This window comes from Hemitrygon akajei, unplaced genomic scaffold (assembly GCF_048418815.1).
Source record: "Hemitrygon akajei unplaced genomic scaffold, sHemAka1.3 Scf000041, whole genome shotgun sequence".
Classification (NCBI taxonomy): domain Eukaryota; kingdom Metazoa; phylum Chordata; class Chondrichthyes; order Myliobatiformes; family Dasyatidae; genus Hemitrygon; species Hemitrygon akajei.
Window position 1 is genome coordinate 2,500,809 of NW_027331927.1, and position 16,907 is coordinate 2,517,715.

Consider the following 16,907-nt stretch of genomic DNA (forward strand, 5'->3'; position numbering starts at 1 on the left):
TGAATTCCTATCGTTAATTTAGCATGTCCAGAGTGGTGGATCACACAGGACGGAAACAGGCCTTTGGCCGGCCATACCTGTTCTGACCATCCACTCACTGTCTACACTGGTCCCATTTATCAGCACTTGGCTCGTAGCCGACTCTATCTCGGCAGTTTCAATTCCCATCCATTTCGTAAATGTTGTGAAGGGACCTGCCTCCACCACCACCTCGGGCAGTGTGTTCCAGATTTCAGCTACCCTCTGTGTGAAAAATCTCTTCCTCAGATCCCTCTAACCCATGCCCTCTGATCTGTGACACCTCTGTCCCAGGATCGGGGCCGATATGGGCATCAGTGAGGCCTTTGATAAGGTTCACATGGTAAGTTGCTGTGGAAAGTCAGATCACACGGGATCCAGGGAGAGCTGGCTCACTGGATGCACAGTTGTCTTGATGGTAGGAAGCAGAGAGTGATGGTGGGAGGCTGTTTATTGGACTCAAGGCCCGGGCCTATTGAGGTTCCCTAGGGTTACACCCCATTGCTGTCATCAATCATTGATTTTTAATTATATTTGCATTTGCACAGTTTGTTGAATTCTATGCTCCACTTGATCTTTCATTGATCCTGTTACTATTCTCTAGATTTGCTAAGTGTTCCTGTAGGAAAAGCATTCTCAGGGTTGTATGTGGTGACATATATGTACTCTGATAATAAAATTTACTTTGAACATCAACCACTGCTACTTGTCATCTGGATCAGTAATTTGGTTAAGAATGTACAGGATATGGGGAGTAGGTTTGCAGCAAGTTCAAACAATGAGTTTTTCTGAAAGATATTAAGTATAAACTCTCCACTCTGTTTCCCTCTCCGCACTCGACCACCCCCTCCCCTTACTGTCTTCCCTCTCTGCCCCGTCCTCCCTCTCACCCTGATATTGGACATACGCTCAGGGTGAAAGGTGAATTATTTTAGGGGAATCTGAAGGGGGATTCTTCACTCAGAGGTTGGTGAGAGTGTGGAATGAGCTGCCAGTGGAAGTGGAGGATGTGGTTTTGATTTAGACACTAAAGAGGAATTTGGGTGAGGACGTGGATGGGAGGTGTATGGAGGCTCTGGTGCAGGTAGTTGGAACCAGGCAGTAACAACAAAAACAGGTCGGCATTGACTGGAAGGGCCAAAGGGCCTGTTTCAATGCTGCTGCTCTCTTTGACTCTAGTAGTATAGTGATTTGTAACTTCCACATCAGTACTTTGCTGTTTATGACTGAACCCAGACATTTACCCAAACAAGAATTGTAAGACTCTTGTCTGGCTACAGAAAGCATTTACTAGCTGTGTTTCTTGCCAAAGGGGTTGTTACTAAGTACCGACCATGCAGGGCGCCCAAACTTTTGCTTCGGGCCCTTTTCCTTTTTTGTTATTTTGAAACTGTAAAAGATGGGAATTAAAATGTAATCTTGCTTAAAATATTAAAGAATGTGTCATCTTTGACTTCATGCCTTTTGGAAATCAGGTCATCTTTTACTCGCTGAGCTATTCACAGTAACAGAAATTTTGACCAGGGGTGCCCAGACTTTTGCATGCCACTGCTGGGCTAAGTGTGTAAATGTAGGACGGGACCACGTTGAAAAATAAATGTGCTAGGTTTTCCAAAATTGACCCCTTCCATCCCGAGGCCACAAATATATCAATCACCCCTCATATATATTTTCATCAAAAATGAACAGCACTCCATGTGTGTATATGCAATCGTGATAAGAAATACAGACCAGAACACGTACATGAGAGGCCAACTCAGAAAAATGAATCACCACTCTGGAAGAAAACATTAACCAGTGGAATGAGTATGACCCTCCATTGGAGACACCCCAACGATCTGAGCAGACGAGATGGTGACAAATGAGCCCTGAATAAGGACGTTCACTCCCAATGTCATTCTTCCTCAGCCAGAGATTTGTGGGGTGAAGACCATCTCAGACAGAACTGCAGTCAGCTCGACTTCTTCAGTCTGCAGGAAATTCAAGGGAAACCTCTTCACCCAGAGTGATGACAATTTGGAACCCATCACCACAGGGAGAGTGAGAGGTGAGCAACAGGGGAGGATTTGAAAGATCTGTTGTGGAACAGAATCAGGTGCAGCCGGCCTGAGTTGACTCTCTACTGTACACTAGGTGTGTTATAAATTCACTAAGTACCAGAGACAGTGTTTAAAATAGGACTGATTTATTTGTCACAGATCTAGTCCCATTAAAGGTGAATATGCAGCAGAGGAAACTCCTCCCATGCCCGGTGACCAGGGTGCAGACCTGGGTGTGGTCAGCAGCAGCAACAGTTGCAGAGTTCAACACCTACAGAGTTTAGCACTGACAGTCATTCTCAAAGTTGCATTCAGCAACGGTGATGGACAAATATGCAGCAAGCAGCTTATTGAAACTTTCTCCCCAGTTTGAACCCGGTAGTGTGTCACAAGTGTAACGCACTGTAAGGTTTCACTGCTGATGCAGTGGACTCTCTGCAATGTTTCACTGCTGAGGTAATGGCTTCTCTGCAGCAGCAATGTTTAGGGTAAGACTAGAGATAACAGGGTTTTGGAGTGTGGGACTGTCCAATGACAGAAATGTTCTTCCTTGTGAGTCAGGAAGAGAGATTTTCATGGTCTTTTGCTGGCGAGAGATGAGAAGAAGAGAGAGTGGGCCCTTTTTCTTTCTTTTTGATTACTTCACTAACCATATAGTCAAAGTAAGAATTATACATCTCAGTCATTTAATCACATATTGTGTACTGTTTGTTATTTCAGGGTACTGATTTGTAACAGGGGACACATCACACAGCATCCACCCAAACAAGATTTCTTAAGTTTGGCCGGGCTGGGGGGTTATCACCCCCTATATTAAGCTGCTAGCCGAAGCAAGAGTTGCATATGGTTAGATTACTGAGTGAATCACTTCTGAAATACACAGCAGGTGAACGGTCTCTCCCCAGTGTGAACTCAGTCATGCACATTAGGTTGATTTCACAGAGAGAATCTCTTCCCAAAGTCTGAGCATCAGATCTGCCTCTCCCCAGTGTGAACTCGCTGGTGTCTCTGTAGTTGAGATGTCCGAGTGAATCCCTTCCCACACACTGAAGCCTGAATTATGCTTCACTGTACGGTCCACATAGCTGCGTATCTGACGCGGCACCCTAGGCCATACCGTACGCCGTAGCCTAATGCGCACCTTATGAAAATGTAACTGTGCGTCACAGACCGCGAGAACTGTGATCGGTCTGCTTGGTAGCAGCTCATTTCCTCCTAGGGATTTCCTGTTGCTTCGAAGTTGGAAAATGGACCAAATCGAGGAGAGGTTAAGTGAGGAAGTCAGAAAATATGTACATTTGTACGACTCTTCGTTGGTATACTATAAAGACTTGCAAATTGCATGAAATTCGTGCAAATAAATTTCCACAAACATCGGTTTGGATGTCACGGACTGCACAAAGAAATGAAAAAACTTCTCTCTTTTCTGCGCTGCAGTAATTTCAATAAAAGTAACTCTTGTTCAACATCTAATAGCTCCAACTCCAACAAGATGTACTCAGCAGTCACCATCGTTCCCAACTCCACATGAGTCAATTCAACACAGTGCCATAGAACCCCAACACCAACTAGCGTTTTGCCAGAACAACGCAGACACACGAACTCACAAGTAAAAATGCTCACAACGGCATAGGCCACTTGCGTGGGCTACTGTGTATGCTACACTGTAGCATCTACACAGAGGGATAATTCAGGCTTGAGTCTGTGAACGGCCTCTCCCCAGTGTGAACTGACCAGTGTGCTTGCAGGTGGTATGACTGAGTGAATCCCTTCCCACAGTCTGAGCAGGTGAATGGCCGCTCCCCAGTGTGAACTCGCTGATGTACCTTCAGTTTAGATGACAAAGTGAATCCCTTCCCACAATCTAAGCAGGTGAACGGTCGTTCCCCAGTGTGAACTCTTTGATGTACCTTCACTTGAGATGACTGAGTAAATCTTTTCCCACAGTCTGAACAGCTGAATGGCCTCTCTCCAGTGTGAATTCGCTGATGTACCTTCAGTTGAGATGACCGAGTGAATCCCTTACCACAGTCTGAACAGGTGAATGGCCGCTCCCCTGTGTGAACTCGCTGGTGTGCCAATAGGTGGGATGACTGAGTGAATCCTTTCCCACAGTCTGAGCATGTGAATGGCCGCTCCCCTGTGTGAGCTCGCTGGTGAACCATTAGGTGAGATGACCGAGTGAATCCCTTCCCACAGTCTGAGCATCTGAACGGCCGTTCCCCAGTGTGAACTCTCTGATGTACCTTCAGGTCAGGTGAACAAGTGAATCCCTTCCCACAGACAGAGCAGATGAACGGCCTCTCTCCAGTGTGTACTCTCTGATGTACCTTCAGTTTAGATGACAGAGTGAATCCCTTCCCACAGTCCGAGCAGGTGAACGGCCGCTCCCCAGTGTGAACTCGCTGGTGAGCCATTAGGGTGGATGACTGAGTGAATCCCTTCCCACACACTGAGCAGGTGAATGGCCACTCCCCAGTGTGAACTGACTGATGTCTCAGTAGCTGTGATGACAAAGTGAATCCCTCCCCACAGTATGAGCAGGTAAACGGCCTCTCCCCAGTGTGAACTGACCTGTGTGCTTGTAGGTGGGCTGACTGAGTGAATCCCTTCCCACAATCTGAGCAGGTGAACAGCCTCTCTCCAGTGTGAACTCGCTGATGTACCTTCAGTTTAGATGAGCAAGTGAATCCCTTCCCACAGTCTGAGCAGGTGAACGGCCTCTCCCCAGTGTGAACTCGCTGATGTACCTTCAGTTCAGATGAACGAGTGAATCCCTTCCCACAGTCTGAGCAAGTGAACGGCCTCTCTCCAGTGTGAATTCTTTGATGTACTTTCAGTTGGTGTGAGCAAGTGAATCCTTTTCCACAGTATGAGCAGGTAAACTGTCTCTCCCCAGTGTGAACTCTCTGATGTAGCTTCAGTTTAGATGACTTAGTGAATCCCTTCCCACAGTCCAAACAAGTGAACAGCCACTCCTCAGTGTGGACTTGCTGGTGAACCATTTGGTCAGATGACCGAGTGAAACCTTCCCTACAAATTCAGCAAATGACCAGCCTCTGCCCCAGTGTGAACTAACTGGTGTGTCCACAGGTGGGAAGACCAACTGAATCTTTTCTCACACACAGAACAGGTGGATGGCCTTGTCCCAGTGTGAACTTATTGATGTCCCTTCAGTTGAAATGTCCATCTGAATCCATTCCCACTGTCTGCGCAGATGACTGGGCACCCCCTACCCGTTTAAAATGACAGGTGTGCCAGTCGGTCAGATGATAGAGTGAATCCCTCTCCACAGTCTGAGCAGGAATGCTGATTGAGTGAATCGCTTGCTCCACTTCTTAAATATCTGGACAGAGACAGCAAAACTGGTGTGTTGTGTTTTAGATTTCCGGAGAGAAATTCCTTGTGATTTGTAACCTGTAAAAAGATTTACAAAATCCATCAGTGGGTGTAGGACAAAATTTCAGATGATATCATTTGAGTTTTCAAGGTGTGATCTGACATCACACAGTTACAGTGAGGTTCAACACAAGTTGGAGAGAGAAATAATCATCTAACTGGGCACAGTGCTGGTATCTGGAATGACCATCAAACTCTCTGATGCTCTTCCTGTCTCTATAAGAATGGAGCATTTCTGCCATCTCCGATCTGTGACCTGGCTCAGTTTGACTCTCTCCATTGGTATTATCCCTGTTCCCACTGAGCAGCACGGGCTCCTGGCCCCACAGTAACTGAAATACTCTCACACAAATAGCCTGCAGTGCATTCCATGCACCCACCACTCTCTGTGTAAAAAACTTACCCCTGACATCTCCTCGGTATCTATTTCCAAGCACCTTAAAACTCTGCTCCCTCGTGTTAGACATTTCAGCCCTGGGAAAACAAACCTCTGGCTGTGCACACGATCAATGCCCCTCATCATCTTATACACATAAAAAAGGCTCTAAACATAAACAAGGAAATTACACATTGCTTTGAGGATTTGTTGGAAGTATACAAGATGATGAGGGAGAAGATTGGGTAAATAAATGCAAGCAGCTTTTTCCACCGAGGTTGGGTGGGATGACAATCAGAGGTCATGGGTAAGTGGGGAAGGTGAATATTTCATGGGAACATTTGGAAAAGGTCTTTACTGAAATGGTTGTGAGAGTGTGGAATGAGATGCCAGCACAAGTGGTGAATATGAGCTTGGTTTCAAAATTTAAAAGCAGTTTGGATGGGAGCCTGGATGGTAGGGGTATGGATTTGTGTAAAAATGGCCCAAAGGATATTGGGGACCAAATTCACCACAACCACAAACTGTTCCTGCTGCTACCATCCAGGAAACGGTACCACAGCAAAAGCACCAACAGGCTCCAGGACATTATCTTCCACCAGGCCATCAGACTGAATAATTGATTTCTGTTTTCTTGACTGTCCTATGTACAAACTAATTATCATAAGTTAATTTAAATTACACATTGCACATTTAGACAGTAACGTAAATATTTCTACTCCTCATCTATATGAAGGATCGATGTAATAAAGTCAATTCAATTCACCCTCTCCACTATCTGTTCTGTCAATCTAGCTCCCATTCCCCCTACAACTTACTTAAACCACATCAACCCCCCCCCCCCCCCCCCAACACTACCTCTAGCAAGCCATATCACTAGGATATTAGTTGCCTCTTGGTCTGTTCCCCTAACTAACAAATCTCCTATCACCCCTTTGACTTTCCTCTGTCAGGCAATTACCCCCAACAGTGTCTAAAGTGGTCCACCTGCTGTTGTGCGGGATAGCAACAAAGTACTCTGCGATGGCTATTTAACCTCATTCACCTACCTGACTCTCACACTGTTTCCTGTGTCCTGCACCTTGGGTGTAACTCACCTCTCTTCATGTCATATCTATCACCCCCTCCAACTGCTGGATGATCTGCAATTCACCCATTTCAAGATTCAACTCCTTAAAGTGCCGGGTTACAAGCTGCAGGTAGATGCACATCTTGTAGGTGAGGGCATCAGGGACACTTGAGCTCTCCCCTCCTTCCCTCCAATATCCCCTCCAATTTGTAATAACTGATGTGCAGATAAATCTTGCACTGTGCATTTTTTTTTACCCAGTGACAAGATGTGCACAGTGAATTTTATATAGAGAGGTATTCATTTTCACAGCTAGCAAATCACTGTCAATAGGAACTTTGATCTCCTCTGGGTTCGATCCAGTTCATCTGCACTCTCACACAACCTATGTAGCAGGCCTGGAACGGGTAATGAAAGATTTTCTCACCAAAGCTTTTGCACATTGTCCATATGTGATTTGCTTGCTAAATTATGCTTTAAAAAGTCAGATTTCCAAATAGCACTCCATTTCTTCCCACTTGCAAATTCTCCAGCAACTTTAGCATCACCACAATGCACACAGGTAACACCAGTTTCTGTATTGTACATAAATATTTCCCCTGAAGTCTCCCCCAAGTGACTAACGGTGGTGAACTCAGTGATGGCAATGCCAATGAATATGAAGGCAGTAGTCTGTCTCATTGGAGTCTGGCACATTTGTGATGTGAAAGCTACTTGTTGCTCAGGACAAAGGTGTTTGATATCATTATGTACCCAGAGAGAATGGGACAAAACATGTCCTCACCGGTAGAAAAGTCCAGAGCAAGAACACACACAAAATGCTGGAGGAACTCAGCAGACCAGGCAGGATCTATGGAAACGTGTACTAAAGCTGAGTTCATCCAGCAATTTAGATAGATAGATAGATACTTTATTCATCCCCATGGGGAAATTCAACATTTTTTCCAATGTCCCATACACTTGTTGTAGCAAAAACTCCTTACATACAATACTTAACTCAGTAATAATATGATATGTTTTGTGATAATAATAATATGATTTGTGTTGCTTGGATTTCCAGCATCTGCAGATGTTCTCTTGTTTGTGATTGGAGATAGAACAAAGGTGATTTTCTCAACTGGTGATATAAAAGATTTTGTTCCCTTTCTCCGAGTTCCTAATACTTGCATTTAGATAGCTGGAGCTCAGCTCTGTCTGAGAGATCTATCGGTTCCCATTCCCTCATCGGCCGGAAGCTCCCCGGGACCCATGTACGGATCGTGGGGCTGAGAGAGCAGGAGTGTCCCGGGATTGCGGGTCACGGTGTCCGGATTTCACAGGAATCGTCCCTCAGTCGCTGTTTAAGATAAAAACACAGAGAATCGATCTTACCCGCAAACGGAATTTCCAAGGCCTTCTGTGTACCGTGCGCATGCGTGATACTTGGTGACGTCATCGGCCCTGACGCCTGCGCATCTGTTCGGTGCTTCAGCGCCAGCGAAATTGTAAACGCAACGCCTTATGGGTAATCACGGTGCCATTAAATATTTCTGCAGGCTCTGGTTCAATATTCATACCTCATTTTTTTCGTGTGTGTATTGAAAAATCTGCAGCTATTTTAACGCAGAAAGCTCCCATAAACAATATACTCAATATCAACGTGTATCCAATGCCAAAGTAAAATGCAGATATAAAACACAGGAGATTCTGCAGCTGCTGGGAATACAGAGACGCACACACTCAAAATGCTACATTTTCGAGTGGATTTACAAACCTCTCCTCTCACTCACTTATTCCGTGGATTACTGAACTTTTCCACTTTACCATCTTAAGACTTTAAGCATTGTTTCCCAAGCTTGATAGTTTGGGAGCTATATATATGCACAACACTTTGAACTTCTGTTTATTTCGTTTAATCTTTTATATTTGGAGTAGATACAGATAAAGCTAGTGGTTTTCACATCGAAACCAGACTCCATTAGTGATCTATTGCTGCTGGTACGTAACAATTGTGCTGTCTGAGGCACAGTCCTTTAAAATTGGTGAAAATGACCTAAAACATTGAAAAGAGCAAGGAAGAAGGAGTTTAACCATCTTCGTCCGGAGCCCTGAAGAACGTCACAACCACAGTGAGTTCATTGTCTTATTCAGTCTGGAGAAAATCATGCAGGGAATTCATGCAGGTGTATAAAATGATGAGGCATTGGTCGTGTGGATAGCCAGAGGCTTTTTCCCAGGGCTGAAACGGCTAACACGAGGGGGATTAGGTTTATGCTGCTTGAGAGTAGGTACAGGGGAGGCGTCAGAGCTAAGGTTTTTAAGCAAAGAGTGGTATGTGTGTGGAACGCACTGCCAGCGACGGTGGTAGAGGCGGATACAATAGAGTCTTTTAAGAGACTCTTAGACAGGTACATGGAGCTTAGGAAAATAGAGGGCGATGCGATAGGGTAATTCTAAGCAATTTCTAGAGTACGTTACATGGTCGGCACAACATTGTGGGCCAAAGCGTTTGTAATGTGTTGTAGATTTCTATGATTCTATGAAATTCAAGGGAAATCTCCTATCCCACGGAGTGGTGACTAGTTGCAACCTGTCATCTCAGGGAGAGTGAGAGGGGAATGGCAGGGATAGATTTTGATATTCTGATATGGAACAGAAACATGGGCCAGGACCAGATGGGCCGAGTGGCCTCTCTAGTGTACACAGTGAGCGTGGTAGAGACTTTAAGTACCTGACACACGGGATTTGATACAGACTGATTTATCTGTCACAGCTTCACAATATTAAACACCAGTCTAGTTTACGGCAAACATCAGCAGAACAGACTCCTCCAATGCTCAGTGACCAGGGTTCAGTCCTGGGTGCGATGAGCAGCCGCAAGAACTGCAGAATCTGACAGTAACAGTCCCTCATGAACCTGCAGCTGCCTTCAGTCACCGTGATGGTGAAACATTTAACACGGAGCTGATTTGAACTTCCTCCCTGATGTGAAGTTGCTGGTGTTGCAGCAGCTGGGATGATTGAGTAAAACTCTTTGCTCACTCCGGACAGAAATGTGGCCTCTATTTATTGTGAACTCACCGGAGCACCACAAGGTGGGTTAACTGAATGAGTCTCTTCACACACACGGAGCAGGTGAACGGCCGCATCCCAGTGCGAAGCTGTTGGTGCATCTGCGATGGCCGGATGAACCCCTTCCAAAATGAGAGCCTGTGAATGACGTCACAGTGCTACAACGTCATGGCGATGTATCCAATCACATCACGGACATGGACATGTGTTCGGGCTCTCCTTGTCGCGAGAGGGGCTCGGTGTTCTCCGCCATCTCCGCCTCCACATTCAAGGACTGGCGGCATTCAAGCGCTGGTGAACTGACAGATACAGCGGAACTAACGTGTTGTTGTGTTTGTGATTCCCATACACAAATCCTCTGACTTTTCTACACTGTTAAAAGTTTACAAACCACGTCAGTGGGTGAAGGACAACATTTCAACTCAGATAATGGTGCCTTCTGAGAAAAAAAAAGTCACAGCTCAAAGCAATTTGAAGGAACAAGACTTCATCTTCTAACTGGCCACAGTTCCGGCATCAGGCACAATATCAAACTCTCTGCTTCCTTCTCTGTATCAAAATGGATTATTCCTCCCCTTCATCAGTCTGTGACTTGGCTCAGTTTGTCTGTCTCCTTCGCATTCTGAGCATGCGCCACACACCTACTGAGATCACATTTTATTTACACGGCTGTGACTAGAGACTTTCTGATTATTATGTCCCTCCCGGCATTTGACGGTGGTAAACTCAGAGTCAGCAATGGTATTGATCCTCAGGAGTAGGTGATTAGGCTTTTTCGTTGGAGATCGATAAACTGCCGGTAGTATGTGGCTGGATGAGTGGGTCGTTTTCAGACTGGAAGGAGGTAGCGTTTGGAGTACCCCAGAGATCAGTCCCTGACCACATTTGTTCACAGTTTAATGTCCTGGCGGAGGCAGCGAGATGTGAGATGTCCCAGTCTGCTGGTGACGCAGAAAGTGTGGAGTTGGGGGAGGGGAGGCTATTCACATGCAATTTCGTAGCTTTGCAGTCAGTGCATAGTGCATTTTGGGGCTGCAGTGGCGAGTTCCATTACTGGGATCAGTGCACAGTCACTGTGGGCTGTGAGGATTTTGTGAATAAAGCGCCATTCTCCAAATTAGAATCTCAAGCTGCGGAGCAAGCCTATCGATTCTATATTTCAGTTGTATTTTTGGCATTGTGATAACCAGATACAAAAACCCTCCACGACCTCTCTATCCAGTCCTTTCAATATTCGACTTCATTTGTAAATTTGGCCACAGGGCCATCAATACTGTCATCCAATGCATTGACATAGAGCATTAAAAAAACGTTGCCAACACAGCCCCTGTGGATCTCGGGATTGCTGCCTGTGCCACGTGCTATCGCTGGAAGAATAGCATGATCAGGCGTATTCATATGTGGCTGAGAGACTTGAGTAGTGGGTAGGGCTTCAGATCAGGGGAATGGGCAAAGAAGTGGCAAATGAAATACAAAGTTGTAAAGTGTATGGTCTTGCACTTTGGTGGAAGAAATAAAAGGGCAGACTATTGTTTAGATGGAGAGAGAATTCAAAATGCAGAGATGCAAATGGACTTGGGAGTCCTTGTGCCGGATACCCTAAAGGTTAGCTTCCAGGATGGGTCTGTGGTGAAAAAGGCAAATGCAATGTTGGCTTTAATTTCTAGAGGTATGGAGAAAGAGAAAATTTCTAGAGGTATTAAAAGAGCAGGGATGCCATGGTGAGGCTCTATAAGGCACTCCTGAGGTCACACAGACTATTGTGTGCAGTTTTGTGATAATTATTTTAGAAATGATATACTGACGTTGGAGAGGGTTCAGAGAAGATTCACGAGAATGATTCCACGAATGAAAGGTTTACCATAAGAAGAACGTCTGACCGCTCTTGGGCTGTATTCCCTGGAGTTCGGGAGAATAATGAGATCTCATAGAAACATTCTGAATGTTAAAAGGTCTGAACAGATTAGATATGTCAAAATTAATTGGATCCTAGGACAAGAGGGCATGACTTCAGAATTGAAGGACGTCCATTTCGAACAGAGATGGGGAGAAATTACTTTAGTCAGTGGGTGGTAAATCGGTGGAACTTGTTGCCATGAGCGGCTGTGGAGGCCAAGTCATTGGGTGCGTTTAAGGCTGAGATAGATAGGTGTTTGATTAGCCAGCGCATCAAAGGGTATGGGGTGAAGGCAGGGGAGTGGGGATGTCTGGAAGAATTGGATCAGCCCATGACTAAAAGGCGGAGAAGACTCGATGGACCGAATGGTCTACTTCCGCTCCAATATTTTATGGTCTTATGGTCTATTCCACTGTTTCGACCTGCCAAAGTGCAGCCAATATTTCTGGGTATATGACCCATTCATATGAGAATTTAGCCTTTTCTAGTTCTCTGAGTTTCTCATAAATGTGTACAGTTTAGTTAAGCTTCACTCCACAATTTCCAAAGCAACAAGCAGGTCAGTCAAATTGTTCCACACAATTGAAATAGTTTATTACATTTTTTAAAAAATAAATATTTTGCACTATTTATGTAATTTAACTATTTAATATGTATATTCTTATTTTAATCCACAATTGTTAAAATCTATTGTTATGAATTAGGTTCTACTGCTGCCGAAGGGACAACGAATTTAATATCATATGCCGGTGCTATGAAACCTGATTCTGATATTGATATGGGAGACCCATCACCGGTCACCTGTTCCCAGTTACCGCAGATCGTAATGTGAGATTGAAGCATTTTCCATATATTTGCTTTCCACAGAAATGACAACAGGTCAGTTTCCTTCTGTGGCCAGAGCAGAAGCTCAGTCTGTCTAATATTTCCGCACAATTAAAATGGGGAATTTGTTTATTCTTATCACGTACTGAGATACAGTGAAAATCGTGCCTGACGTACCATCCACACAGATCGATACATTGCAACAGTACATTGAGCTGATATACGACAGAACAATAACTGTAACAAAGCATTATGGCTGCAGAGAAAGTGCAGTGCAGATAGACATATGGTGCAGGGTCACGTCGAGTTACATTGTGAGGTTGAGTCCATTTTATCATTCATTTGGATTATAACCACAGACAGGAAGCCGTCCTTGAGCCGGGTGGTACGCGCTTTAAGGCTTTTGTATCTCTTCCCCGATGGGGGAGCGGGTTTGCAGCGAGAATGTCCAGGTTGTGAGGATCTTTGAGTACATGACCTGCTTTTCCGAGGCAGGGGAAGTGTAGGGAGAGTCCATGGAGGGGAGGCTTGTTTCTCTGATGTTCTCTGCTCTCCAAAGTTCTCTGCAGTTCCTTGTAGTCATGGGCGGAGAAGTAGCCATACGAAGGCGTGAAGTATCGACAAGAAGCTCAGAGACCTCGGCCTTCACCCTGCCTTGTGTAGCTGGATCCTGGACTTCCTGTCAGATCCCCGGTAAGTGGTAAGAGTGGGCTTCCTCACCTCCGTCTCTCTGAGACTCAGCACACATACCCCACAGGGGTGTCTCCTTGCTCCCTCCTTTACTCTCTGTGCACCCATTACTTGTGTCGCCACCCACAGCTCCAATCTGTGAATTAAATTTACTGACGAGACCACATTGATTGGCCTAATTTCAAATAATAACGAGGCAGCCTACAGGGGTCATCACCCCGACACAGTGGTGTCAAGAAAACAACCTCTCCCTCATTGTGACAAAAACAACGGAGCTGGTTGTGGATTACAGGAGGAATGGAGACAGGAACTAAATTCAACATTTCCAAGCCTGGTATTGACACAAAATGCACATTTTAATATTGATCATGACACAATGTATATTATATATCGTTAATGGCAGAAAACATATTTATAGATTTTTACTGACAGAGAATCGTATAACTTGTGTTCCGTGTGTTATCTGAATGTACTTGCCTGTGATGCTGCCACAAGTCAGTGTTTCTCTGTCCCTGTGCCTCCCCGTACTTGTGCACTTGGCAATAAATTCAACAGGACCTGAGAAATCTCAGTGAGATTTGATTAGTGATGATCATCTTGGCAGCTCGGTAGGTCGAATGTATGAGACAGTACACTGTTAAATGCAAAACCCTGAACAGTGTCGATGATCAGAGGGATCTTAGACTCCAAGTACAGCGCTCCCTGAAAGAGACTGCACAGATTGATTGGGTGGTTAAGAAGGCAAATGGCATGGTTGTCTTTATTAGTTGAAGCATTGAGTTCAAAAGTCGGGAAGTTGTGTTCCGGCTGTTACGAGCCTGCGGTCGTACTGTGACTGTTTCTTTAAGAGCGCCGGCGTGAGGAGGCGGGACTATGACGTCAGTCACAGGCTGACAGCGCTGACTGTGGACTGAACCATAAGAGAGAGAGAGAGCGAGCTGCAGACAGGCAGTCGGGAGAGAGAGAGAGAGAGAGAGAGAGAGAGAGAGAGAGAGAGAGAGAGAGAGAGAGAGAGAGAGAGAGAGAGAGAGAGAGAGAGAGAGAGAGAGAGAGAGAGAGAGAGAGAGAGAGAGAGAGAGAGAGAGAGAGAGAGAGAGAGAGAGACTGGAAAAGCTGATAGCTTCAGTTAGTCGCAGCTGAGGCTTGGAACTCTCCTATGCCCACAAGAGTGGGTTGATCATCGGTACACGGAACCACAACGAACGTGTGTGGCTGTCACTTCGTATAATCCATAGGAGTGGATTTTGGAATATCTTGTGTTAACCCTTGCCTGGGTATGTTGTGTGGTAACCCCTGGAAGACGGTATTCCTGTGACAGGTCACTTTCGCTGAGAACTCGTCTGTGGACAGATTCAACGGATAAGAACTTCGTCGACGGTTATTTTGAAGTAACGGCCTTTTCTCTACGTTTCACCCTGGATTACAAATATCTCTCTCCCGTCCTTTATTCCGTGGATTACTGAACTTTCCTACTTTACCATTTAAAGACTCTGAGCTTTGTTCCCTCAGGCTCAATAGTCTGGGAGTTATATTTACACATATATACACTTAACACAGTTAACTTTCCTTTAGTTCGTTAAGTTACTATACTATAAGTATATACTGATAAACAGAGTGTTTTAACCATCAAAACCAGACTCCAGTGTGAACTCTATTGTTGTTGGTTCGTTTCTAAAACGTCACAGTTCGTAACAACAGTTTTATAAAACTAGTTAGACCACATCTGGAGTGATTCATAGAGTTCTGGTCGCCCCCATTCTCGGAAGGATGTCGGGGCTTTGGAGAGGGCGCAGAAGTGGTTTACCAGGATACTGCCTGGAGTAGAGAGCACGAGTTATAACGAAAGGCTGGACAACAGTTCAGTTCAGTTCAGGAATGAAAACAGTTCAGTTTCCTTCTGTGGTTCCAGAGCAGAAACTCAGTCTGTCTAATATTTCCACACAATTAAAATGGGGAATTTGGTTATTATCATCATGTACTGAGCTACAGTGATAACTTTGCCTGACGTACCATCCACACAGATCGATACATTACAACAGTACATTGAGCTGATATACGACAGAACAATAACTGTAACAAAGCATTATGGCTGCAGAGAAAGTGCAGTGCAGATAGACATATGGTGCAGGGTCACGTCCAGTTACATTGTGAGGCCGAGTCCATTTTATCATTCATTTGGCTTCTAACCACAGACAGAAAGCCGCCTTTGAGCTTGTCATTACTAATAACTGCAGCTCTTCTTTTTTCTCACTTTCTCGTGGCACTAGACAGGGATGTCCATTAACCCCTTTATTTTTTAAACTTGCATTGGAGACTTTTGCTATAACACTAAGTGAAGCTAAAAATATTCATGGTATCTCTATGAATGGAACCATACATAAGATTTCTCTTTAAGCAGATGATGTTTTGGTTTTTATTTCAAATCTTGAGGAATCAATTCCTAATCTTTTGGAAACACTTAAAGATTTCGGTAAATTTTCAGGATATAAACTTAACTTGAATAACAGTGAATTGTTTCCATTAAATGTCCCTGTTAGTATATATATAATGATATTCCTTTTAGAATAGTTAAAATATTAAATATTTAGGTATTATTACTATAAAATATAAAGATCTTTATAAAGCGAATATAGTTCCTTTAATGGACTCCATGAAACAATAATTTTCTAGATGGAATCCACTTACTTTTTCTTTAATAGGTCGTATTCATGCTGTGAAAATGATTTTACCTAGATTTTTATATATTTTCCAAAATATACCTATCTTTTTAACTAAATCAAATTTCGATCAAATTGACTCTCTTATTTCTTCCTTTATTTGGAACAATAAGAGACCAAGAATTAATAAGTAGCATTTACAAAATTCTAAAAAAAGATGGTTGACTTGCACTTCCTAATTTAAGACTGTATTATTGGGCTGTGAATATTAGACAATTATATTTTTGGTTATATTGGCTTGATAAGAACCAAAAATCATTATGGGTTGATTTGGAATTAAAAGCTGTTAAACAATTTTATTTAACTTTAGTTTCAGGAGCTCCATTACCTTTACAGCTCTCTAAAATTCCAAATTTAAATTTTTACCCGGTTAGTAAACTATCCCTACGGATTTGGGTTCAGTTTCGTAATTATTTTTAAAATTTTAAACAATTTACGTTGTATAGTTTTTATATCGAAACTTTCCATTTAAACTTTCAAGAACTGACCCCATTTTTCTCTTATGGAAAAATAAAGGGATCCATTCTTTTACAGATTTATTTTGTGATGGTCGATTGATGACCTTTGAAGAGTTAATTAACAAATTTCCTCTCGCTCGTACACATTTTTTGCAATATCTTCAGGTGAAACATTTTTTACAACAATGTTTACCTAAGTTTCCATATTTACAAGAATCTGATTTGTTGGATACCATTTTGAAATTGAATCCCTTAGTGAAAGGTTCTATTAGCAGAATTTATAATTTATTTTTGTTACAAAAAGATAACCTATCACTAAAGATTAAACAAGATTGGGAGAGAGAACTTAAAATGACCCTTGTTAATGA

At 43.7% G+C, this 16,907-nt stretch overlaps 1 protein-coding gene and 1 long non-coding RNA gene across 3 annotated transcripts in view; both read right to left on the reverse strand.

Moving 5' to 3' along the window:
* LOC140720303 (uncharacterized) overlaps positions 1-16,907 on the reverse strand; it is a 1,203,583-nt gene that overhangs the window by 619,497 nt on the left and 567,179 nt on the right. The gene's annotated exons all lie outside the window — the stretch shown is intronic.
* LOC140720302 (uncharacterized) lies at positions 2,239-8,326 on the reverse strand. The gene is made up of 2 exons (XM_073035169.1): positions 8,273-8,326; positions 2,239-5,474 (listed from the first exon to the last, which is right to left on the reverse strand). Exon 2 carries the CDS (start codon positions 5,060-5,062, stop codon positions 3,731-3,733), a length of 1,332 nt encoding a protein of 443 aa, XP_072891270.1. The 5' UTR covers positions 5,063-5,474; positions 8,273-8,326; the 3' UTR covers positions 2,239-3,730.